This window comes from Tachypleus tridentatus, chromosome 10, assembly GCF_004210375.1.
Source record: "Tachypleus tridentatus isolate NWPU-2018 chromosome 10, ASM421037v1, whole genome shotgun sequence".
Classification (NCBI taxonomy): Eukaryota; Metazoa; Arthropoda; class Merostomata; order Xiphosura; family Limulidae; genus Tachypleus; species Tachypleus tridentatus.
In genome coordinates, this window is record NC_134834.1 from 53,314,120 (window position 1) to 53,340,479 (window position 26,360).

At 33.0% G+C, this 26,360-nt stretch overlaps 1 protein-coding gene across 1 annotated transcript; it reads right to left on the minus strand.

Moving 5' to 3' along the window:
- Nucleotides 1–6,678: 6,678 nt before the first annotated feature.
- LOC143229293 (uncharacterized) lies at nucleotides 6,679–13,394 on the minus strand. Its single transcript, XM_076461423.1, has 6 exons — nucleotides 13,299–13,394; nucleotides 12,630–12,788; nucleotides 12,264–12,542; nucleotides 10,667–10,969; nucleotides 9,599–9,940; nucleotides 6,679–7,858 (listed from the first exon to the last, which is right to left on the minus strand). Exons 1-6 carry the CDS (start codon nucleotides 13,371–13,373, stop codon nucleotides 7,463–7,465), a joined length of 1,554 nt encoding a protein of 517 aa, XP_076317538.1. The 5' UTR covers nucleotides 13,374–13,394; the 3' UTR covers nucleotides 6,679–7,462.
- Between the last annotated feature and the right edge of the window lie 12,966 nt (nucleotides 13,395–26,360).

The following is a 26,360-nucleotide window of genomic DNA, read 5'->3' on the forward strand; positions in this document are numbered from 1 at the left end:
AGTAGTTTTGCGAGAAATTCAAAAAATGAACAAACATACAGTTTGTATAATAAACGTTGGTGTATAATCTTTCTTCAGTGTAAATGAAATGGTTTGTAAAATGCCGAAGAGTAGGCATGCAAGAGATTCAATCTACTTGCATGGTAACTGTAAGTAACGTGGCGAGCATTTTGAGAAAATGATTTCGTTAAGAATTGTCTATTATATGATGAACTTGTTGATTTAAGTAAACGTATTACATCACTTGGTTTCTTTTGCTAATAATTCTTATTCAGCCTTTTACTTTGAGAATATTTTGATAGAAAGGTTAATAATATGATTTAAGTATTTGTAAAATTAATCAATTAATTATTAATAATCTTACTTGTTTTATCAAAAACATTTTATGACGTTATAAGTTGCTATGACGCTGCACCAACCAGAATTCTATAATGTTTTCAGTATCTGGAGTAATCTTTCACTTGGAAAGCACAAACAGTGATTACATAACTTCACGGGTCGGGCGTAGCCTAGGCAGTGTTTCATAATTTATAGGTTGCTTAGTAGGTCAGAATTGTAAATCTTGGTTCGAGCTACTAGTAACAAGTACATGTCTATCATAGAAAACTTAAACATTCCACTGCTTTTAGACTAGTTTCTTTCATGAAGTGTAACATAAATCATGTATTTACCATTAAGGTAATTTCTTATATAACAGCAGGCCTTCAGGTTTGTATAACTGTGTATATATAAGATAATTTCTTATAATACACAGTTCTACAAACCTGGAGGCTTGTTTTTCCAATAATAACAAACCCTTTTAGCGATTTGTGAACTTTGTATGCACATGTTGTTACATTATTATTTCTATTTCATGTAACGAAACTCCCGTGTGTATCTTCAAATAACTCCTTACATCTCCAGTGCTAAGATGTTTCTTTTTTTCACAGTCTCGTGCAAACATGATGATAAACTGCTTCCTACATGTTTTATTGACTCCATACAAGTACCTAACGAGAAAGACACCATATCAGTGATGACGAGAAACCCACTTGTTGAGTGTTTTCTCAGCCCAAACGAGCCGTTTTTGCATATAAAAGACACCATATATTTGTGTGAACTTGTAAAATGTACAATTTAAGGAAACTTTTGTTTACATGAAACCCGATCTAGTCACTCTCTACACGTACACTGTTATGTGTTTACAGTATTAACACTTTTGTGATATTAACTTAATATATCGACTACAACTTCTAATTGAATTCATTGTTTAATTACTGTTATAGATATGTAGAAGCATACTACACTAATAAGTCCCTATATGTACAGTATTGAAACGACATTGCGACAATACCAACGTTAGAGTAATGTCTTCGTTTATAGTATTATTACGACTCCGTGCAAGTTTATTTACGTAGTGTTTTAATACTCTTATAAAAGTTTTCAACAATAATACTATTCGAATGACACGTACGTGTTTACTAAACTGTCGACTTTTATCTATCTTTACAGTTTAAAGATTCTTATATTCATCAGATTGTTAATGTTAAAACAAGTTTTAACACAAATAATTTAAAAATAAATATGCTTCCTACAAAATAAAACATTGTCAACAAACAAAAACACATAAGCATCAGTTGTAGGTGGCCAAAACAACAACATCACAAATAAGTGTTAATATAATATATTACGTCATAAAAATATTCAAGTCGACTTGGAAAACTGTTTCTTGAATTTCGCGAAAAGCTACTCGATGGCTATTTGCGCTAGCCGTCCCTAATTTAGCAGTGTAAGACTAGAGGGAAGGCGGCTAGTCATCACCACCCACCATCAACTCTTGGGCTACTCTTTTACCAACGAATAGTGGGATTGACTGTCACATTATCACGCTCCGACGGCGAGCATGTTTGGTGTCACAGGGATTCGAACTTGAGACAGAGTACGAGTCAAGTGCCTTAACCACTTGGCCATTCTGGGCCTACTAGAAAACACAATAAAGTTTTATATAAATTATTGATCAGTTGGAGAAAGTATACGTATTGAATAATATAAATGTGGAAATAGCTCACAAAATACGTTGGGGTGGGGGGATATCCCTTGTTTTCAATTATTCTTGAAACCACATATGAAAACTCTAAGAAATAAAATAACAATAAAACTGAATAAGAACATTAGATTACTTATTTTAAACCTATAAATGACTTGAGGGTTGGAAGATAATGTTGCATATTATTAAATTACGCAGGAAGGTGGTATAGTTAAAGTTTATTATTGCAAGTTTATATCATATTTTCTCATTGACCCTTGGTTAGTTCGATTATCTGACTTAGATTATAAAGATGTGTTTTAAAGAACGAAAAGATCACCACCAATCACCTGGAGATTTGTCAGACCATCCATGCCTTTTATAGATCCGTTAGACTATACATGTCTTTTATAGTAGTACAACTGATATGTGTTTTCTTTCAGCAAACAGATGAATTTTCAAGGAAAAGATCACATTACCAACCGGAAACGTGAAAACAGGGACAATATTAATACTTCACATGATCGTATCATTACTGGTTCAACTTTCAACATTATCAAGTTGCGATCTTTCATCTGTGTTATTTCTTTGCCATGTAGTTTTTCTTTGTGGAAAATATCACTTTTGATTGATTGATTGTTACTGATCAAAAAGCAAAATTAACATCAGAATAATGATTTTAATGTATTTCTTTGACAAATGTACTTTAGCTTTAGTAATGTCCGAGTATAGTATACACAATATTATGTTTATCATACCTCATAATAATTGTAGATGAGGTTTTTATTAATTATCACACTAATAATGCTTTAATTTGTAATTTATTCAATTATTCTATTAATAGTTTTTATAACGTGTTAAGCATATTTAGAAATTAAATGTAAGTTTATTAGAATTTTAAAATTTAGTCAAGTTAAAATATTTTTTTAGTTTATGTCTGACCTGTATATTTTGCAATCTATGATTTTTATGGCCAAAAATGTATTTGTATAATCAGAAGTAGAAATGGTACATTATTGACATTGTAGTGAACGCATACGTTAAAGAATAAAAGGCTTCAAATTGATCCTTATGTAATTTTACAGGTAATATTATTCATTAGTTCTTAAAAAGCTTGTTTGTTTAGAATTAAGCACACAGCTGCACAATCTCCTCTCTCCACCGCGGGTATCAAAACTTGGTTGCTAGCAATATAAGTCCGCAAACATACCGCTGTGCAAAACTCTTACTAAAATGAGCATATTATTTCCTATTATTGTGATAGCTTGTTTTTAAACTACTACAGTGCTGTTCACTCCAATATGTTCACGTTCTTTCTATGCACGAAATCTGTAATAAAGATTTTTTTAAACGATATAAATGTAGTTAATACTATACTATTTTTCTCATATAATACTTCAGATATTTTAACTATTAGTTTTATTCTTGGTAATTTTACGGATTGATCTCGCCAAAAATCAAACATTTAGTAATTTATCAGTTATTTTGATGATAAATTTAAGTAATATACGTGAATTTGTTTAAATGTTTAAATTGGCTCATAATTTTCATCATTTATCTACATTACCATTTTAGTAAGTGGATAACATTCTAATGACATTTTATTAATTTGAAATTATTCGTTTTTATATCATTTATAATATTAGATAAATTTATAATAGTATCAGATATTGTAAAAATGTTATCGTTACTATCTTATTCTAAAATTTGTCACAGTGGTATGCCTGCGGACTGACACACTAAAAACCGGGTTTCGACACCCGTGGTGGGCAGAGCACAGATAGCCCATTGTGTAGCTTTGTGCTTAATTCTAAACAAACAGGAATTGTTTAATGCTTCAGTTCCATTAGTTGGGGTAAAAAATAACCAACTCGTTAGAAAATAATAAATGATTAATTGTAAGTTGTAAATAAAGAAATTAAGTGTTAAACTATTGTTGCATAACGTTAATCAATTAATTCAAGAAGATTAATTCGCTTCTGCTATGGTATTAAAGGTGCTATTTCTGAATTTGAGTTGCAGACAAATGAATAACACTGGTGTGATTAGAGTGAATTTGTCATAGTTATATTTATAAAGCGTATTTTGTAATTATCTCAACACAAATTCTTTTAGCATTTTGGCCTTTTTTAATTATTAATTTCTAATCTGTTTAAAACCAAAAAAATATTATAACTACAAATAGGTTAAGTAACTAATATGCATATTTTTTGTTAAATGTGTCAGTTCAGAAGTTATATATATGGTAAGAAAATTGTGGGCTTTGTGTTAAAAACATTAAATTTGAAACAGATGTATGTTTTCCAAAATTATTTTAGATCAGGAGTCCTGAAAATTTTTTGTTTGTGAGTATTGGGTGTTCATTTTGTTCAAGTGTGTTCAATTTAAATTTGCTTAAAATAAAATCTACTGATCAGTACTCCTTCATACAACTAGTGTGACAGGTTGTGCACGCTTAACAAGAATCATATTTGATAACATTATCATGTGTTTCTACTTAATTAAAATAAATGAACAAACATACATTTTTCTCAATGGCGTTTATCTTATCGGATGTCATAAGCTTAGAATCATAGTGTATATGAAAAAAAAGAAATAATTACTACAGCTATAGTAAAACCTTAGTACTCATATATTCCTAAGATTGCTTGTAGCTTTGGACATGATGAAAACAGAGCCTCACGCTTTTACTATGGTTTATTTATCTATGGCACTATGTATTCTTTTAATGGAAAGGACGAGAAATTATTTAAGCAAAACCCTTGGAAAGTTTACTGAGATGTCATTCTCGCTTTCCTTACATTGGTACAATCATTTGGAGGTTGTCTAATCATACCATTTGTCATTGATTGAGTTTTGTTACGTGATTACAAATGATCACACAAACATTCTTATTCTGTACAATGTTATTCAAATAAGAAAGCAGCGACCTATAAAAACAGAATGTTTTACTGAGAAAATTCATGCATCAAAGTTTGAGCATATTATAAGATCTGTGTACTTAGGTGACAATACAGTGGTCAGCCATCTGTACCATCACAAGGTTTAACATGTCCACGTATCACTGGAGATATGTGAAAGATGCTTCCGAAAAGTTGTAAATTTGGTGATATAAATGTCCTTCAGTGAGCTCGTTAAGTACCGATGTCTGAGGTGATGCAAATCAGCACAGTGTAAATATGTTGGTGCTGGATTAAAGTGTGCTGAAGAGTGTTGTCCTCCAAAACAAAGGTATACAAAATAATAAATAGGAAGTGTTTACATGTTTTGAATTTGGTCATAAACTGCAGTGATTAATGTTACACGTTGTACTGAGTGTTTGTAATGTTTATGCTCAGAGATAAGCTCATAACGCTAAAAATCGGAGTTCGATACTCGAAGTGGCCACAGCGCAAGTATCACATTGCATGTATTTGTGATTAAACACACAAAAACGTTCTTTAAAGCTCTTTATCAATAAATACGATTTTAGTTTTAATTCTACCCACACAAATAGAATTTGACAAAAACGTTGCTTTAGTAAGTGTTATAGCGACCATGAATTAGAACAACAGTATATTGGGTAAGACTGCATGTTGGTTAATAACGAGGCAGACCGATTATGATGTTGTTTTTATTTTCGCGCAAAGCTACACGAAGGCTATCTGCGCTAGCCGTCCCTAATTTAGTAGTGTAAGACTAAAGAGAAGGCAGCTAGTCATCGCTGCCACTGCCAACTCTTGGGCTACTCTTTTAACAACGAATAGTGGGATTGACCATCACATTATAATACACCCACGGCTGAAAGAGCGAGCGTGTTTCGTTGAACGGGAATTCGAACCAGCGACTCTCGGATAACGAGTCGAGCGCCTTAACCACCTAACCATGCTGGCTCTAAAATAAATAGTAATATATATGATTATTGTAACTGATTTTTTTCACAGAATTTAAAAATAAGATTCCTATAATTATTGACAAGAGCAGTAGTATCCCACATTAGATTAATTCATTACGTCAAACAACAGCCTGATTTAATGATTTTCTAACTAAAATATGACCAATACAGTTGAGATAAAAATGCCTTACAGGTTTGTTTCATAACGAAATACTTTATATTATTTTATGACCAAGGATTTTGTCTTTTCATAGATATAATACTGCAAGGTTCGATTATTCTTAATTTCTTCGAGTAGTTTACATTCTTAGAAGGAAACCTTTAGCTACGTTTTTTGACCATTCTACACATGGTTATGCAATTGTTTTATTTCCAGAACGGTATAGCGTTTATACAACATTGGATTATTTCTCTAAACTTTAATACCACCACTTAGAAAACGTTACGAAAAAAAGGAACACTTTTTGTTGGTATTACAGAAATCACTATTGTTGTTATTGATAAAAGTATATAATAAAAATGAAGAAGTTATAAAAATAAAAAAACACGTTTGTCTAACCCAAAAATCTACAATGAACGCTCAGAGGTTTGAAAATTGCAAAAACATTTACACTTTCGGTAATTTTATAAACACAAAAAATACAGGAAATGAACTCAGACGCTTCGATTTGTTTTACTTTTGAAACAGTCATTTTATTGATAAAAACGTATATTTTACTGTATATATATACGTATATACATAAAAAACGTAAGTAATATTATTCTAAACTAAACTGTTAAACAAAGACGATAACAATATGTTTCTTATATGTATTGTGAAAATATAAAGCTTCACCAAATAATATACACGATAATGTTAGAGGAACCAAGATATTACAGAATAGGTGGAAAATGTAATTAAAGGCCCTTCATTTGATATGACAATGATTTAAGATTATGAGTTTCTGAGAATGATATTCAATGTTGACAGGATTTTTAAATTTAAAAGCCTTAATGCTTAGAAGCAAGCAGGTTAAAATAGACAAACAACAGACAATCAAACAAAGCTTAGCGTGAGTAGAAATTCTACTGGAAATAAAAATAACAAAAGATTTCGGTTTATATTTAGCTTTGATATCCTTTATTGCTAATAATTTTGAGTTGTTAACATGTGCAGCATAAAGATCTTCAAAAATGTAATCTTATTTTTTTAAGAAACATAATTAATAATACATTAGATTAACTGCTAGACAAACAATAAAAAAACAATTATTATAGTCTATATATTTACACCTCTCTAACCAAATAATTTTAACAAAAAGACTTGGTTAAAAGTGTAAGTATCCCTTCTATTTCTAATATTTTTGCAAAATCCATTGAAGCCAATCTGCTGTAAAATTTATAATCCATATTTGATTAAAAATAATGTTACAAATTCTGGTTGCTGAGTAAATTTATAAATTATTTTCCATTGTATAGAAGATTAGTATTTGTCTATATTCGGAATTCCTACAGAATTTAAAAATTGATTATCTGTTTGTACGCCAGTCAGATAATAATTGATATGCAGGTTGATAAGACATTATAAGATATATAAAAACATATTAACGATACCACGAATAGTTTGGAACCTTTGATTCAGAAGCAGGTGCATATCTAGTAGTTTCAAAAAATCCTGTGGTAGCTGGAGGATGTGATACAAAGAATGATTGGGGAGAAGCAGCAGTCGAGATAGGAATAACCGCACGAGCTGATCCAATAACTCCTGTGAATGTTGAATTGCTAGCGTGAGCTAGGTTATCACCAATCTCTTTACCATTGGATTGGATACTGGGCCTGAAACTTTTAGTACCAATAGAATAATCTACAGCACGTTTTATTCCGTCAGCGTGAGTCACAGGATAAGATCCAACAGTCTTTCGAGCTATATCTCCATTTCCGGAACGAGAAATAGAGTTTTCATTAGCATCGGCAGTGTACGTAAAGTTGAAAGGGCTCGACTGGAACAAGAAAAAAATGTTTAAAATGACCGCGTTTTTCTATAAATGTAGAGAGAGAGTTAAGTGGTATTACATAAGGTACTTAATAGGCTTGTTTCGATACAACAGACAATGTTTTTAGGATCTTAAAATTAAAACGATAATACTGGTAAAATTCTAATATAAAAAAACATTTAGTATTATCATTAATGTCATCATAAAATTACATTTGAATTAATATATAGTACTGACCAAAAATGTTTGCAGATTTTGTAATATTATTATTCTTAAGATGGAATAAAAATACACTTAGCGCTGTCATACTGAGAAATTCATGTTATAGTAAATATTTTTTTACAATTTTGTATATAATTTGTACAATGAGACAGATTCTATGGATATTATGAACGATTTTTAGAACAACAATTTTACTAGACATCTATAGAAAACTGTATAAATCAGTATTTTACCTGTCACAACAAAACCTTACCAGAACATATATAATGAAAAAAATATATAATATCAGGCTATTATAAATAGCGTCTGTTAGCTTAAATCAGTTCGTATTAAAAAGCAATAACTTTGGTCCTTCGGGATGACGATAAACCAACTTGATGTAAAAATGTATTGTTAAGACGGCTGATATGGGTAGCAGCACTTTAATCAAAATAAAGTGCAGAATAACGTTTCGACTTTATTAGGTCATCTTTAGGTTAACAAAAGATGACCTGAGAGGGTCAAAACGTTGTTTTGTACTTAATTGTAAGTAAAGTGGTAATACCCATACTAGCCATCTTGAGAATAATATATATGTAAAAACGGCTCGTTTGGGTTGAGAATGTTTTTTACGTAGACGAGTGAACAACGTTTCAACCTTCTTCGATGACCGTTGTTCGCTTCGCTACGTAAAAAATTTTCTGAACCCAAACGAGCCGTTTTTACATATATATTTTTCTCTACAAGTGGGTTTTCGACATCACTCATCTTGAGAATACATTGTTTGGTTCCTCGTTGTACTCTAATAACCTACGCAAAGGTACATGTTGTCCATGAGGTTATAAATGTAATATACCGTGATTTCATCTCAATTTGTCACTACAAGGCTGTTAATCTAAGGTAATAGTTAGCTATGTTTCGGCTCAGTTCTGCCCAACAATTCTCAAAGGGATTACAATCTGGAGACTCTTCTGAGCATGACATCTTGTAACGTCCTCCTGATCGAGATACTACTGTATAATACGCGATTACTGATAAGTGTCTTTGTTATCTTGAAACCTAGAGTTATTCCTTGTGATCTGATGACGTTTTAGGATTCTGGATATTGTACACTAAGGGGTACTCTACTGTCCTGGTAATGTCCGTTTGCTACTTGCAATTTCTTGACAGCCGAAAAGTTTAATGATGTGTTTCTTCTGACACGTGACGAGACATGACTGTATACCAGATACAGAGAAATTATCTTAAGAAAACGTTGATCTGCTTTGAAAAGAGGTTATACCAAAAACGAATCCTTTTTTTTTTTTTACAAAACAGGTGTGTGTGTGTTTGTTTTGACATCAAATGCTTAAAACAAGCTGTACAGACCAGAATAACAATCCAACATGAGTGTTTCAGTGTATGCTACTATTAGGGTATTTACTCAACATATATAGAATAGTATGCAAATACTTTGGCCAAGACTGTGTATATATATATATATATACATATAAGCATTAACAGTAACAGTTTACTTACGTTGGAAAATTAAGGACACAGACTCACCTCTGCAGCTAGAACAGCTGTACCAGCACCAGTAGAGAATCCAGCAGGAATAACAGCTGCACCAGCGCCAGTGAAAGATCCAGCAGGAATAACAGGTGCACCAGAAAAAGAGCTGATTTTGACGTTAGCAGGATTACTATGAGGTTCCACACCAGGCTCGTTACTTTGGATATCTGCCATAAACCCATCAGCACCAGCAATGTATTTTACAGTCCTGCGACGCCCATCAGAGTGCGCCACGCTGTAGGTACCTGCAACATTACCACTGCCATCTCCACCTTCTGTCCTGGAGCTGAAACCACCTTCTACATCAGCCGTGTAGGTAAAGAAGAAAGGATTCATCTGTATGAAAAATATTAATTATTTCTGTGACATTGTGAGCATTATGTAGAACGTATTTTGTAAGAGATGATAAAGTATATGTGTTGTAATGCAAAAAGTTTCAAGGCCCGTTTTTAAAGGTATCCAAAGGTAGGATATAAACAATGTAATTCATGAGACTTATTTTACCTAGATTTACTAAACCTTTTATCTCTAGAATTTCTGTTAACTGGGAGGCATAGATTATCTCATAATTATTCCTAAAACACTATAATTATCAAATAATTAATCCAGTTTTGTGAACAGCGAGCAAATGTACAACCATTAACTTAATTATCACATTTAACATTAAAAGATATCTTGGGCACTGTTATACACGTTCAGTAAAATAATTTTATGACACAATAAATCTATCATTTTGCTTCTATTCTCATCTCTAACTACTGAAGTTTTTTTTTAATCGTATTACGATGAGTTTTTCGTGGAGTTGACGTTGTTTAAAGATCACAAAAACTCAAAACTTACTGATAATAATAAAAGAATATATTAAAGTTCATTGTTGTCTTGTTATCATAGTCATTACAATGCTTAATTATTTACACATGATGTAAGCATTAAAATATTTCGAGATTTTTTATCGTACCGGGAAGATAGCTAGTAATTACTCCAAACATTTCCAAGTAGGTCCAAAGTTTGTTCTGGATTTGCTACAACGTAATAATTATGTTTTTCTTGATTTCTACTCACTGATTTAACAGGGGTGTATCCACCTTCGGTTCCATAAGCACCAATAGGGATAGCTGGTACGCCAGGAAAATGGTTGTTATTAACGTTAGCTGGATAACTATAGGGTACAACACCAGCGGAGAAGTGGTTAATGTTAACATTAGTTGGGATTTTACCAGATACAACACCGGGTTTGTTACTGCGAATATGTGGTTTTAATCTGTCAGAACCAGCAGTGTATTCTACGCTGTAGGATCCCGCCAAATTTCCAGAAACGTTTGTAGTTTTTGCTCCAGCTGAGTATGTGTAGAACAAAGATTTTCTCTAAAAGTAAAAATTACATACAACATGGGTATCAAGGATGAGATTAAAAATCTGGGTAAACAGCAACGGACACAACTGAAAAAATCATGTTTAAAATACAGAGGAAGACACTAGTGGATGGAGAAGCGTATCATAGGTTTTAACCATTTGGTTTTTAACATTTTATGTTTTAGATTTAATTTGAGTGTTTTGAATAGAATTTCCTGTGAATCGTTTATAAATAATGTTTCAAAGAGTGCATATCAGAACTTACGTAATTTACAAAATTAATCAAAATTTCACATATAAGAAAAGAAGAAAGGTTAGATTATTTTAAAGATATCTAGTTCATGAACAAAAGTTATGCTTTAATATAACAATCTATCAGAGATCACTAATCTTAAAATCACTGCATGATGATTGTGGGCATATGTAATTATTTTATGAAATGATGTGTTTTTTTATTTTACGCAAAGCTACATGAGAGCTATATGCACTAACCGTCACTAATTTGACAGTGTAAGACTAGAGGGAATGCAGGTAATCATCATCACTCTCTGCCACCATTTGGGCTACTCCTTTATTAATGAATGCCGAGCCGAAGTAGTTTTATTGTTCTGAGAATACGTTTTAAAAAGATTTGGTAAAAGACACAATAAAATGTGTTATTATATCATTCCATTGGTATGGCCAAGTGGGTAAGGCACTTGACTCATAATCCAAGGTTCGCAGGTTCGAATCCCTGTTACATCAAACATGCTTTCCTTCTAACCCGTCGGAGCATGATAAGGTGATGGTCAATCCCACTATTTGTTGGTAAGAATGTAGCCTAAGAGTTGGCGGTGGGTGATGATGCCTTCTGTCTTGTCTTACACTACTAAATTAGGGACGGCTAGCACAGATAACCCTTGTGTAGTTTTGAGCGAAATTAATAACAAAACTAATTCACCATTTTAATATTTTCTGTTGTGTTTTTAGTTACTGAAAATAAATTATTTTTGATAGTTTTTAAGACCCATGTTGAGAAGACTTATATTGTTCATTATAATGTCTTAAAGGATTATATTTTAATGTTTAAAATAGTCTTTAATATGTAGGACTACATTCTGCAAATAATACAGAATTATTGAGTTTCTTAGTAGGAACTGGATGCTACTTCAAAAAGTCAATACATCAGCAGTGCCAAAACACTCATATTGCTTTTCTAAGTATGTTATTTGAATATGTAATTTCGGCATTTACACAGACTAATTCCATACAAGTATAATTAAAGGCGACAGTCCTAGTCTTAACACTGATCAGCTTATATACTCACGGGTTCACCAGAGAGCACTTCTGGACCGACATGTTTTGTTTCAGATAACCTAGGCGCATCCAACCCAAGAGCAAGTACTTGTACATTAGTAGGGTTTTCTCCCGCATGGATTCCTCGTTCGTCAGATCTCCCAGCCTTGTAGTTAACCTTTTGCTGACGTCCATCTGGCATGTTGAAGCTGTACGAACCTGCGACTTCTCCAGCGGTGCTCCTAGACCCCGACTTAGAGCTGAACCCTCTTTTAGGTTCAGCAGTGTACGTAAAGGGCAAGGGACTAGGCTGATAAAAACAAACCAGATTATTTAAATAAGGTTTATTTTAAGTGTGAATATCTATGCAATAAATTACACACATTTTTTTACGAACCTCTTGAACAAACATAGGAGCTTTAAGAGCAGGAGCTGTGAGTGGGCCAAGTGGTTGGCTGTATTGAACATGTGGAAGCACATTATAGTGGAGAGGAATTCCTGCAAGAGCTACTCCAATGTTGGTGCGAAGTGCCACCAGGAAACAAAACTGAAAAATCTGGAAAAATATAGATCACATAGTTCTAAGCTTCTAAGCCATTTAACTTTTGCATATAAATAATTTATTTTATATAAGTTCTGTAGATATGTTACAATAATTAAGAATCGTTATATCTTGAATAACACAACATGTTATGGTGCATACCAAATCAATACATTTCTTCAAGACGTTTCTATTATATATCTTATGTCAATATACTAGGAATGTATTGAATATTCAAGTAAAATAGAAATAAACTTAAAATGTGTGAACAGTACATGAGACTTGTAAATATAGTGTTGAATTTCTTATAGAATTATTCTCTTTAGCAAACCTTTGACAACTTTCAGAATATTTTAAGAAACAGTTTATGATTTAAATATCTTTCAACATACGATATATTTCGTTCCTTTAATATATTTGTATTTTATGATGCTATATATAAATATGTACTTATTACACGTATTTCAGGTATCTAATTCATAAACGTATACTGTATCTCTACAAAGTATACAACAATATACTCACCCTAAGACCCATGCAAAGACAAGTTTTAGTCTGCTGGTTTCCACTGCTTGGACGATGTACACTTCTCTTTCTCATCTTTGAATACTCCTGTATATATACCCGATCAGGGCAACATCTTTAAACAGTAGGATAGAACAACTAGAACCTCTACTAGTAGAAACTATCTGATTTCTATACCTGCAGCTGTCTTTGGAACTAAGACCTTGAATATCTGATATCAAAACTCATTATGTTTTTCTTCATGTGAAAGGTGATTTGACGTCATCTACTTCACTTTGGTTCTACTTGCTTATTTAACTTTATCCTTCTATCTTTATTCTTTCGTGTTTAATTTTTATTTTTGCTTATTTCTCTTGTAAAGTAAACGATTCAACAAGAAGTCTGTCTGTTGCTTAGCAATATATTGTTCTTTAAGCTTCCGCTTACACGTTTCAAAGAATCGTTGCAGAACAATGATGGAATTACTGAACATTTTTACAGAATAAGATTGTCCACAAAATATTTAGTGTTCTGGTTTTAGAGTAAAGGTTTTGTGTTTTGTAGTGCTCTGCCAAAATGATGTGGCTACGTTTAACGGTTGTGGTACTCCATAAGTACACAAACTCAAAAAACCTTGAATAAAAAAGGTCTGCGAATTTAACCTTCATAAACCTTTTAGTTTTGTTAATAAATTTTTCCATAATCCAGATACGCAAATCTCAAAATGTATATATTTTTCTATTATGGAAGGACTTGTTACAAATCGGGAAGTTTTTTGAAGCTATCAGTTTTGATTTGTGTTTTAATGAACGTTCCTGAAGAAGCTCTTAAGCAAAACGTTGAGTGTTTAACTAAATAAAAACAACGTTTTGGTGTTATAAGATCGTTTATTTTCAGTATTAATACTATGTACTAAAGATGTTAAATAATGAGCTGAGTTCATTGTTTTCCTTTATCAATATTCCTATTGTTCCTTAAACCTAGTTTAATAAGTATCATCCAGATGTAAACCGTGATGTTTTTTTTTTATTTTTGGAAAACTTCTTCCAGTAACTAGTACAAATTATATTCACCAGTCACGAATAAAATCTATTCATTCAGTGAAGAGATTGCCAAATAATGATATAAAAATAAAAGCAGAATCAATGAAACGTTTCGAAAATTAGGAAATACTCAGGAATATTGTTGAACCAAATCAAAGTAAAAGGTATAAAGACCAGATACCCTTTTACTTCCATGAAATACGGAAAAAGCAAAAATGAATAGTCGTCATCGCAGTGCTAAAGAATGTTAAGCCACTCATTAGAATGCTAGCATTTGAACATCCTTGCTAATTATACAATAACTATGATATAGATAGCAGATAAGCACAGTAGAGTTGTAAGTTACATGACATTTAGCTAGTAACGACTTCAAGTTAAAACATTCTATATTTTAATACAAATGGTTAACTTGAAATTAATAGAGTAGATTGTATGAGTTCTATTCCTTTAAACACTTGTTTTATAACCTGAATTATGTTTCTTTGCTTCATCTTATTGTTATGTTTTTTGTATGTAAAATATTGTTTCTTTTGAATATACGAGGTTAAAAATAATGAAGACATAAGAAATTATATATACATGTGTGTTGTATAATGAATAGAATAATACAAATATTAAGAATATATAAGCATTTTAAGCTAAATCATCTTCTAGTTCAGATTTCTAAAAGATGTTTGACCGTCCATCCTGTCCTCCGCAGGAACAATGGTATGTCTCTGGATTTACAACGTTGAAATCAAGGGTTCGATTCCTCTCTATAGACACAGCAGATTGCCCGATGTGGCTTTGCTTTAAGAAAATACATCCTAGTGTTATAGTGTTTAGATATTTAACGAAACGAAAACTGAATGCGTTTTATTTAAACATTTATTTCTGTTAATAATCGTTAGTTTCCAGTAAATATATAAGAAGTTAGATATCTTTAGATTAGTTATACAGCAAATGTAATATTTTAATATAACATCTTCTCGTATTACCTACTGGTCCGTTCTTACTTTCGACTGATTATAATTGAACAAGTTTTTGAATTTTGTTTTTGTTCAACAAATCTTAACGTTAAAATCACTCTAAGCTTCCACTGATAGAAAATAGAACAGTTGAATTATCAGTAAGGCATTCCTTTATGGGAAGGCCATGTTGAAGTGAATGAAAGTAGGAGGTCCAATAACTACCTAGATCGGAGAATTTTTTGATGTTTCAAAAGTTATTCTGGTATTTATCTACAGGCTTATGTCACTTCTCACAACCAAAATGACAACAACATCACTGAAATTGTCATCTTTTTCAGTCCAACGTTATTTAAGACTAGTTTGATTTAATTTACATAATAAATCTATTGGGACTTACACTTTTAAGTACTAAAGTCTGCCTTAATTAGAGCTTAGGTGACGTCATTTGGTCGGATGCACCAATTTATACTCGCAGGTATTAAAATTTAGATTACTCTAAAAATAAGTTTCATCTGTGTTTTACTACACGTTGTTATTTCAGTTCATGCTTGTTTTATGCAACGTTAGTAAATATTTATTTTAGATTGTATCTGTTAAATATCCAAAGATTTTCTCAATTTATGCCGAACTTGTACAATGGTTACCATGCTGAACTAAGAGCTGCTAGTCTACTTTCACTTCCATTTAATGTAAATAAAATTGCTTTTTGGAACTTTGGTTCTATTTCAACGGTGACGGAGAAGTCCCACTACTCAGCCAGACGGGAGTAGCTTTATAGTTGACGGTAGGAGCTGTTTACTCGCTGCTTTCCGACTCGTCTATCACGAATGACGGCAAACTTAGATGGCCCTTGAGTAAACTTTCACGAATATCCAGAAACAAACAATTGCCCGGATTTATAATTTTTTAATATCATTCCTAATTAATAACAAATTAGGCGTTTTTGTCACGAAGCAAATTATATGAATTGAAAACATTTTATGAGATATTCATTTCATCTAAAAATTAAACATGTATGATCTATTTTTCATCATAAGAAATAATGACATTTTGTTGTGTTAAAGGTTTCGTTAAATCTTCGTCGGCTCCACTGTTAAATTTGTTTCAAAAGGGGGCCTTAAAACCCAACACGTAATCTTTCCACCCGTGTGAGCAAACATCTAACGGATATCCGTTTGAAGGTCATAGGTGTTAAACGTGATATGGAATAAACTGGTTGAAAGAGAATCATGGATCTGAGCTCTCAAGGGCATATTAACAACAGCTAGGAAGGAAGAAAGAATTTTGGTGAACAGCGGAGAAAGGTTGAACGGTAACAAGATTAGACGAACTTGGTCTCAGTTAGCTATCGATTTTGTTGTTGAATTAATACACGTCTCAACTTATTCGTCTATTGTCCACTTTAACGAGAAGTTAACGGAATCTTCCTGACGTTTGGCGTAAACATGTTTTTACCCAGGGAAAATTTCGTACACAGATTTGGCATATGTCAACCCACATTTTCTTGTCAGTCGCAATAAATAAAGACGCATTTTACATGTTGCCTCAAATGACTTCTACAATGACTGTGTCTTGATTTCGGTTCTTTGATTGTTTAGATATATAAATAATATATGTTTCCTCCTTTCATTTATCAGTCTTTAGATTTCAGTCTTCTTGAGTAATACCTGCGATCAGAAAAATAAACGTTAGGTTTTAAAGCTGACACGCCTTTCTCTGATTTTTAGAGGTTGAAACAGTATTCATTTTTCATTAACGACATTATGATATTAACTGTTTGTTTGTTTTATATTTCGCGCAAAGCTACTCAAGGGCTATCTGCGCTAGACGTCCCAAATTTAGCAGTGTAAGACTAAAGGAAAGGCAGCTTGTCATCACCACCCACCGTCAACTTTTGGGTACCCTTTTACCAACGAATAGTGGAACAGACCGTTACATTATAACGTCCTCACAGCTGAAAAAACGAGCATGCTTGATGTGACGGGGACTCGAGCCCGCGACCCTCAGACTACGAGTAGAGTGCCTTAATCACAGGACAATATATAAACTGTGTAAAAAAATCCTAGTACAAATGAAAAATCTATAGTACTTAGCATTCGTTTGACGTTTAATTTCAACTTAAAAATACGTCCTGGGCTAACTATCTGGAACGAGATTAGATCTACACGAGCAACTATGAATAATAAGTTAGAGAATAATTATTAGGATAGTTGTAGCTCTTGAAGTTTCAAAATTTAATTTAAGGAAGTTTAAAAATGTTGATTCAAAGAGGGGGGAAATAGAAATCAGAATATAATAAACTCCACACTACTATTATGCATTATAACAGTCACTCCAGTATCACAAATAAGTTTATCATATGAACTTGGTCATAATGAAATAAAACTTAATTCATTTGAAAATTATTTTTACTAATCTGAAAATCGTTAACCATTTTTCCTTGATTAAATAAACTTTAGTAGTTTTCCAAAACTGAAGGTCCCGGCATGGCCAGGTGGTTGAGGCACTCGACTCATAATCTAAGGGTCGCGAGTTCGAATCCCCGTCACACCAGACATGCTCGCCCTTTCAGCCGTGGGAGCGTTATAATGTGACGGTCAATTCCACTATTCGTTGCTAAAAGAGTAACCCAAGAGTTGGAGGTGGGTTGTGATGACCAGTGATGAATTAGGGAAGGCTAGCGCAGATAGCCCTCGTGTAGCTTTTCGCGAAATTCAAAAACAAAAAACAAACAATACACATAACATTTGCGCCTGATCAAGACCCGGAAAGCTCTTCAATTGTCTATTAGACGTGATGTTTGTTTATTGTAAAATAAAAATAAGATGGTTTAATTTTACATACGAGAATAACTTAATACAACTGTAATTACAGATCAAGCGCTAAGTCCATATAATGAAACGAAAATTATGGAATTGAATATATTATGTTTATTAAAATTAGTTAAGAAAAACGAGAACCCCTTCAAATGATTTTAAAGTCTTTTATTGGATCACGCTTAAAAGTCTTAAACTATTGGATTGTTTTAGCAGTCAAGATGTAGATACACAGAAACCTACGCATTTATTTCATTTTGTTTTCAGATTAACAAAGGATAAAATAATTAATAAGTATAGAAAGAAACAAGACAAATCCACATCTCAATTTTGCATTTATGTTGACTTCACTTCGACGTCTGGAGACTCACACCACTACAATCTAGGTTTTAATACTTGTGGTGAGCACAGCAAACATAGCTTAAGTTGCTTCACGCTTTATCACGAATAAACAAATCAGTTTGATGTTTGGTATCAAAATTGACATATGTTAATAACGAGGCTCATCAATTTCACATTTTATGACATTTATTAAAGAATCTGTCCTAAACATTTTTTCTAATAGTGGGACGCTGTTATTTAACACTAGAAATTTTACGAAGTAGCGAAAACGGAAATAAAGCTCTTGACATTTCTATTGGCTTGGCCTAGATGTATCATGTTCTGTTATTATTAGGTGTGACAAACATCTCGGAGTTGTAAACCGGCTTAACTTTATATTTTTTAAATGGATACTGGTTCTTTCTATTAAAGAAAACCAATATTGTTATATTGTACCCATGGCAAATTGCCAATCAACCAGAAGTAGGGGTATGTCTAACGGGATAAGATGTAACTCTGTGCTTTATGAAACTATTCATCAATCTTGTACACAATAAGTTGTTAGAACATATATGTATATATTTACATCATTCATGGGTTTTGCTATCTTTTCTTTTTGTGCATACATATATATAATACATATATGCATCTAGTTCTAGAAGAAACAAGTTAATGTTGCAACTGTTTTATACGATTTAGAACACGAACATATATCTGAAAGCACTACCGTCTAACTGAACAAAAAACAGTTGCCTTTGAAAAACATTATTTGTTTAGGTAAAGTACACTGTCGATTTAAAGCCCAAATAGAGTGCATTTTCTTGATTTCATGTTAATTGTGTGCTGCCTCCTACGAAGTATTATATATTTTTAAAGAGTGTAAACTCTTTATTTAGTATTTAGTATCTGTAAAGTAGTGTACCTTATTCGAATTGACTTAGACCCAAATCATGATTACTTCGCCCAACTCTATGTGGCTTTACTTTCGCGACCTGGTATGGCCAGGTGGGTTAAGTCACTCGTAGTCTGAGGGTTGCGGATCCGAATCTCCATTGCACCAAACATGCTCGACCTTTCAGCCGGGAAGGGGGTATATAATGTTACGGTCAATCCCACTATTCGTTGGTAAAAGAGTAGCCCAAGAGTTGGCGGTGGGTGGTGATGACGAGCTGCCTTCCCTCTAGTTTACACTGCAAAATTAGGGACAGCTAGCACAGATAGCCCTCGAGTAGCTTTGTGCGAAATTCCAAAAAACAAACTCATTAAAATACGTTTTCGATTGTTTTGGCGCAAAATACGAGGAGAAAACTTTGAAAGATTTTTATGAAAGTACTTTCAAAAGTACTAATTTTTTATGACAAAGATAAGAACATTAATTCATTTGAAAATTGCTAAGCGCTTTTCTAATGTAATATGAATACGAAATTCAGCCAGTAATTGTTCATATATTATAAGAAGAATTCTTTTAAACAAAATTATAATATTACGTAAAACCCGTCAAAAATGAAGCGAAACCATTGTTGAATGATTAACGAAAATTACAGAATTTAACTGAAACGAATATGTTCATGATCATTATTATTCTGTGAGGAAGAACAGTGAGAAAACGGAGAGAGGTGTACTTGTATTATAAGAAAAGTAATTAGTGTATTAATCACTTAGTCTATTAGCAAGTATATTAGCCACAAGTAATGTCTTAATGTATAGAAAATTTGTGGCAATTATGCGAACTTAATCGAAAATGTTTTTTAATTAGTTTCTCGTATGTTTCTAAACTAACAAATGTGTTGCAAATCAGTCTATTCGTAAAGTAGTTGAGTACAAATACAATATGCAATAATAATTATAACCAAAGGAAAATATACAAAGCATATAATACACACGTTTGTTCATTTGGCGTATTATGGAATGTAAGAAAATTACTGGACGAATTTCTGACTATATAAGTAATAGAGGCAATTTCAGAAATCGTAAGTACAAAAAAAAAAAAAAATCTCCTCGTTACTTCATGATAGTGTGAAAATTGCTCACTAGATGACCGTAGTACTCAGTCAATCATCATAAGATTTAGTTTGGACAATTGAACATTAGAATTTACGTATTTTAAATAAAATAATCTGATTAAATGACTATTCTTTACTAGGTGTTTAAAAAGATATAATTTATTCTTTTTAAGTGGTTTTCATTTCTTTTCTTCAGACTTATTTCACCCTCTGTCATGATGTAAATTTAAACATCGGTGTAAGATAGACCCAAAGAAACATTCCTAATAACGTTTGGCTAAAAACAACAGAAAACCGTGCTACAACCAGTTTAAAATGTAGAAAACTTGATACACGTATATCCATATAGAAGAGTGAATAATTCCTATAATATCATTGCAATTTTTAACGAGCCATCAAATTTTTATTCTCCAGTCTTCATAAGACCTATTAAATTTTAAGCATTTGGTATGTACATATGTAAAGATGCATCTTGACTATACTTTAAACTGCTGAAGAAAGTATTTTAGGTCACTTCATAATTAAAAACGAATATATCAATTTTTGTTCACTTTTATAAAGGAATAGAAATCTAAGTGTACATTCATGTTATTCTCTTTCACAGGATTTGGGATCAATAAAAACTACTTTATGTTTAAATTATTACCATGTTTTTGGTCTAGAAATTTTGTACACACTTTTTAAAATACAATTATTGAAGTCAGTAATACATATGGATAGTTCAACTTCGTGTTAACTTTCTAACGTGTCTGGTATGCATCAGTTAGTGTGATATTCTTCTATAATTTACTTCAATTAAACTCACGAAGCGAATGTTATAACTATTGACAAAAAATTGAAGTATTCCACAAGGGATCATAACACAACAATTGTTTAGGTGTTAGAGTCGAGAAGCGGAATCTGTGCAGTAGTCCAGAAGTTATTACATTTCTCCTTATTCAAATCTGTGTTAGAGAGCCAGCAAAGAAAGATTTGTAAAATAAGTGTTAGTCCTAACGCATGTAATTCAAGAAAGTTATGAGGCTAGATAATGAAAAGTAAACTTAAATAATACAGAATGGCTGACATCATACTGTGAGATAGAACAGCTTTACACACTATCGTATAGCTTGTGTAAAGATTTCCCCTCTTTAGCCACGTCCCGGGATACGTGGCCAATTGAATGTAAAATCTATACAAGCGTTATTATACACCTCACGCAAATTAATTGAAACAAATGGTCATTTTACAATATTTTCAGCATGGCGGCCGGTGTAGGCTCACCAGACCCGCTGATTTCCTTTAATAGTCATTTTTTCACACAGACGGCGTCATTAGCTGTGTTTTGCAGTATGGTCGATCTATTTCTGGGATATATGACGAATTTCGAAGACTATTACGTCATTCGAAATTGCATTAGAATGGCAAGGAGACCAGTCAAAAAACAACTTCTTACCAACTCAATGAAGAGAAAACGGTATCAATGGGGTCTGAAATACAAAAACTGGACGCTAGAACAATTGAGGAAGGTGTTATTCAATGAGGAGACTCATTTCTTCGTACAGGGTAAAAAAGTCTGCATGTTCGCAAATTTCCAGGTGAGAAACTTCGAGAATCTCACATCAATCAGTTCGTAAAACATTCCTTGAAGAAGATGTTGTGGGGCTTTCTCAGCTACTATGGCGTCGGAGGTTTACATATCGTAGAAGGTATGATGCGAAGACCATAGTACATTGAAGTTTTACAAAGAAGAGTCGTTCCAGAATTGAAAAGAGATTTCCAGATGGATCTGGCATTTTTCAGCAAGATCTGGCTCCGTGCCACACATCAAAACTTGTGAAGAATTTTATGCCTACAACGTGAATAAAGGTGCTGGACTGGCCTGGAAACTCTCCGGACTTAAATCCTATTGAAACTCTTTGGGCGATTTGTAAAGAAAGACTTCAGGGAAAAAAACTGTACTACGAAAGATAAGCTAATTGAAGTGTGGAACCACGATCCAGAATTTAGTAAAGATTGCAGTCAACTCGTTGACTCGATGCCAAAGCGGATTAATGATCTTCTGAAAAATAAAGGCGGTCATTTCATGTATTAATTTGTGAATAATTTTTGGATTCTCAGAAATAAAACGCAAAAAATTAAAAAAATCATAATTTTCCGACTTGTTTCAATTAATTTGCACAAGGGTGTAGTTTATAAGGTTTTCTCTCCAATAATAGAGTATTTGTAGTTTCTTTGAAGAGGAAGAAGAGAAAGAAAAAAAATTTAGTCTGTGCTAAACAAAACGTAGAATTTCTTAAGTTATGTAATCTGTTGTACAATAACTGCAGATTTGCAGAAATTTTACACAAACTGGTATATACTAGATTCTCAGGCCGGCATGGCCAGGTGGTTAAGGTACTCGACTCATAATCCGCTGGTCGCGGATTCGAGTCCCTGTCACACCAAACATGCTCCTCTTTTCATCCATGGGGAGCGTTATAATATGATGGTCAATCTCACTATTCGTTGGTAAAAGAGTAGTGAAAGAGTTAGCGGTGGATGATGGTGACTAGCTGCCTTCCATCTAGCCCTCGTGTAGCTTTACGCGAAATTGAAAGCAAACAAGCAAATCAGATTTATATTAACGTTAATTTGACCCTAACAATACATTATTGTATAATTTAGTCTTATTTTAGTTTGTTTTATTACGTGAATCAAACGATATTGAACTGTCAACAGGATTTGCCTGTCAGATAAATTAAAAGACCAGCACAGTTATACTAAGATTATGCACAACAGTGTTACTTTTCTTCCTTTAAAAGGATTACATGCTCTAGAATTTGTACTACATCTTGGTGGCTTAGATGTTTGTTGTTTAAAAGTTACGTTCTGTGCTACTTCCATATACATAACCTAATGTTGTTGCTAAGAAAGAGAAAATACGTTCATTACTTACCCTCCCAGTTTTGAGAAACAGAATGCTATTGACGTATATTTAATTTTCCGTATCCTTGGTTAATATTAAAGAGTAAATATATTCGGTTTTATGCTGAATGTTTAGTGAATACCAAAATCCACTATAGTATGGTGGAGAAAGACGTTATTTTGGTTATAAAGTGTATTTTGGAATAATTTTTGTGCTATAGTTATATTTACCAAATATTTGTTGATTAAACTCCACCTGAACTTTTCATTTACCGGTATATTTCGAATGGGTTGATATTCATTAAATTCTGAAAGTAAAATCATAATGAAATAAAAATATAATTTATTATCTCACATTCCGTTATGGTATTCTTAATTTGAAGACATATTTTTATTCTGATAGCATGGATCCTTTACAGTTTCAGTACGTATACCATACAAGGAAACGTGGTTCACGTTTTTGAATCTATGGGTTGATATTCATTAAATTCCCGTTATGGTTTATCCTACATGAACTTTGAGCAGACGACACGTAAGTTATCAGTTGGATACAAACTACGAGAACAAGATACAACCAAAAAAAGTTTGTTCTTTATCTTGTGGTAGGGAAAAATCTTTTCGACAGTGGACAGGATGTGACGTTAATCTTACTATACTTTAGTAAAATGTAGTCCAAAATTTAACGACAGTTTAATAGCCAAGTACTGACATTAGCTTTTCACTTCAAACTGTTATTTGTACGAACCACATAACTTATATTAAAAGTATTATTAATAGCAAGTATGACCATTCATAACCTTGTAGTATATTTACTTATAAAGATTTCACTATCATTACAGTATAAATTTTCACGATTATTTATTTCCAATAACGAAAACCCTTAAGTTCTCCAATAATCCTGTCTCTACACAGCTACTTATTTTATAACGCTAGCCAAGTTTATAACAATATTAAAATCAAATGGTACAAATGAGACAATGTAAAAGAATTACAAACTCTTAAATGGAAACTGATTCCAAGGATACATCTAAATCAGAGGAATATGGCAGTATGCTTGTATTTTAATATACTTAAGTAGATATATAATTCTTACATGTTTTCTAGAATTGTTAACAAGAGGTACAAAATTCTGAAACAAGCAAAATTACGTGAAAAATTATAAAATGGATAACAGAGTGAGCGATACGTTTATTTCTTATTTAGCTGGATATTTTATCTTGTAAAAAATACACAAGAATTAATTAGTTTGGTCTTGCATTGATATTTCAAAATATCCTTTATGAAAACTAGGTTATTCTAGGAGTAAAAACGTCTAAACAAACCATTCATATAACATACTCTAAGACAATATATAAGACCATCTATTAGTTTTTTAAATGTTTGGGCACAGGACAGGTAAATCTTTCGGCGCCTGTCCTGTGAAAGTGGGTTTTTCTCGGTGCGCTCCCGTTTCCCCCTACAGCAAAAACTTAGGCGTTGGATCTTTAGATCCGAGCCAACGCAACTTTATTGCCATGCCCTGAATCGGGTCGTTTCGACTCGCGTTTATGTTCACATTTACTATGTCATCTGCCTTTCGGGACGAGTTCTGGCTGTTTTCTCCGGTGCTACCTTTGCCTCGTTCATGAATAATATTAATTATGACCAACTTCACTCCTTCACCCAAAAAGAGTAAAAAAAACAACAGATAAATTCAATAACCTTCCACGAAAAGGGATGAAGAGGAACCACAATGTTCCTGAACACCCCAGTTGGAGAGAGAATTCTTCTGATTTCTCTTTCTCTAAACTAAACCCCTGCCACGTTAGTTTGCGTTTTTTAAATGTTTGCTAAGATCATTAGTCCCCTCGGTAATTCTTGACGGATTACCGATGGATTTCTCCCCTCGTCAGATTATTGCCTTCATCGACCAGTTCAAACCCAACGTCCCAGTTGATCCAAGAAAAATAGGAATCCTTCACCGAGGAGGTATGTCACTGCATCCTTCAACACTCGAAGACCACGCTTATCTATGTAAACCGTGGAATGCAAGTATCAACGTCCAGTGCTCTTCTACTAAAAGTTCCAGTTTTTTGTACTCGGTATTTATTAAAAACGTTCATTTGTCTATAACTCCAGCTGAAATTCAATATTCTCTGGAAAAACTAACTTCCACGAAACTCTATGCAGCCCAGAGAATTCATTATAAGGCCACATGATTACCAACTAACTTTGTTAAAGTCGTGACCGAGCATAAACAGATAGCTGATTCTATACTTAACCACGGATGTACTCTAAAGTATTTTCATTTTAGTGCCGAACTTCCCCGACCAACTAATCCTCAACATGTCAAGTCTGTCACTCAGTGTACATCTCGTCCAGCTTTTCATGTCCATGTATGCTTATTATCTCTGCTGCCAGCAGCATTTTTACAATTAATGCTATGAAGAAAGACAAGGATACTCTGACCAACGTTGACGATACTCTCCAGCAGCGACCCAAACGGAAGAAGACAGCTTCATGCCAGACTCAACCCACACATATATAATTTTGTTTTTTTTTATAAAGTCAATATTTAGCCTCTCGCTGGCCACCAACGGTCCTTTGCCACAGATTGCAACATAATCTCTTTAACTTTAAATCTTGTCGTCTTAGCCATTAATTACTAATCACTAGCCCAGTTAAATTTAACTTCATGAGTAGGGCGAAGAGAAGGTCTCTTCTGAGCGCCCTCGATTGCTTTGCATCTCTTTTTGAGATGCAAAGTGTTAAATCGAAATGCCTGCTACGAGTTTTATTTATTATTTTAAATGTTTCGTCAAAATGTACTTACTACAGATGGAATATCCTGAAAGATATATAAGTGTACAAAATTAGTGAGTCAAAATATTTATTGGCTATAACACCTAATATAATTGTTTTGCTTTTTTATGACATGCGGTTGTTTTTGACAAGCCCCCCCCCGCTTGTATAGTGATATGTTTACGGATTTACAACGCTTAAAATCAGGGGTTCGGTTCCCCTCGGTGGGCTCTGCAGATAGCCCAATGTGGCTTTGCTATAAGAAAACACACACACACACTTT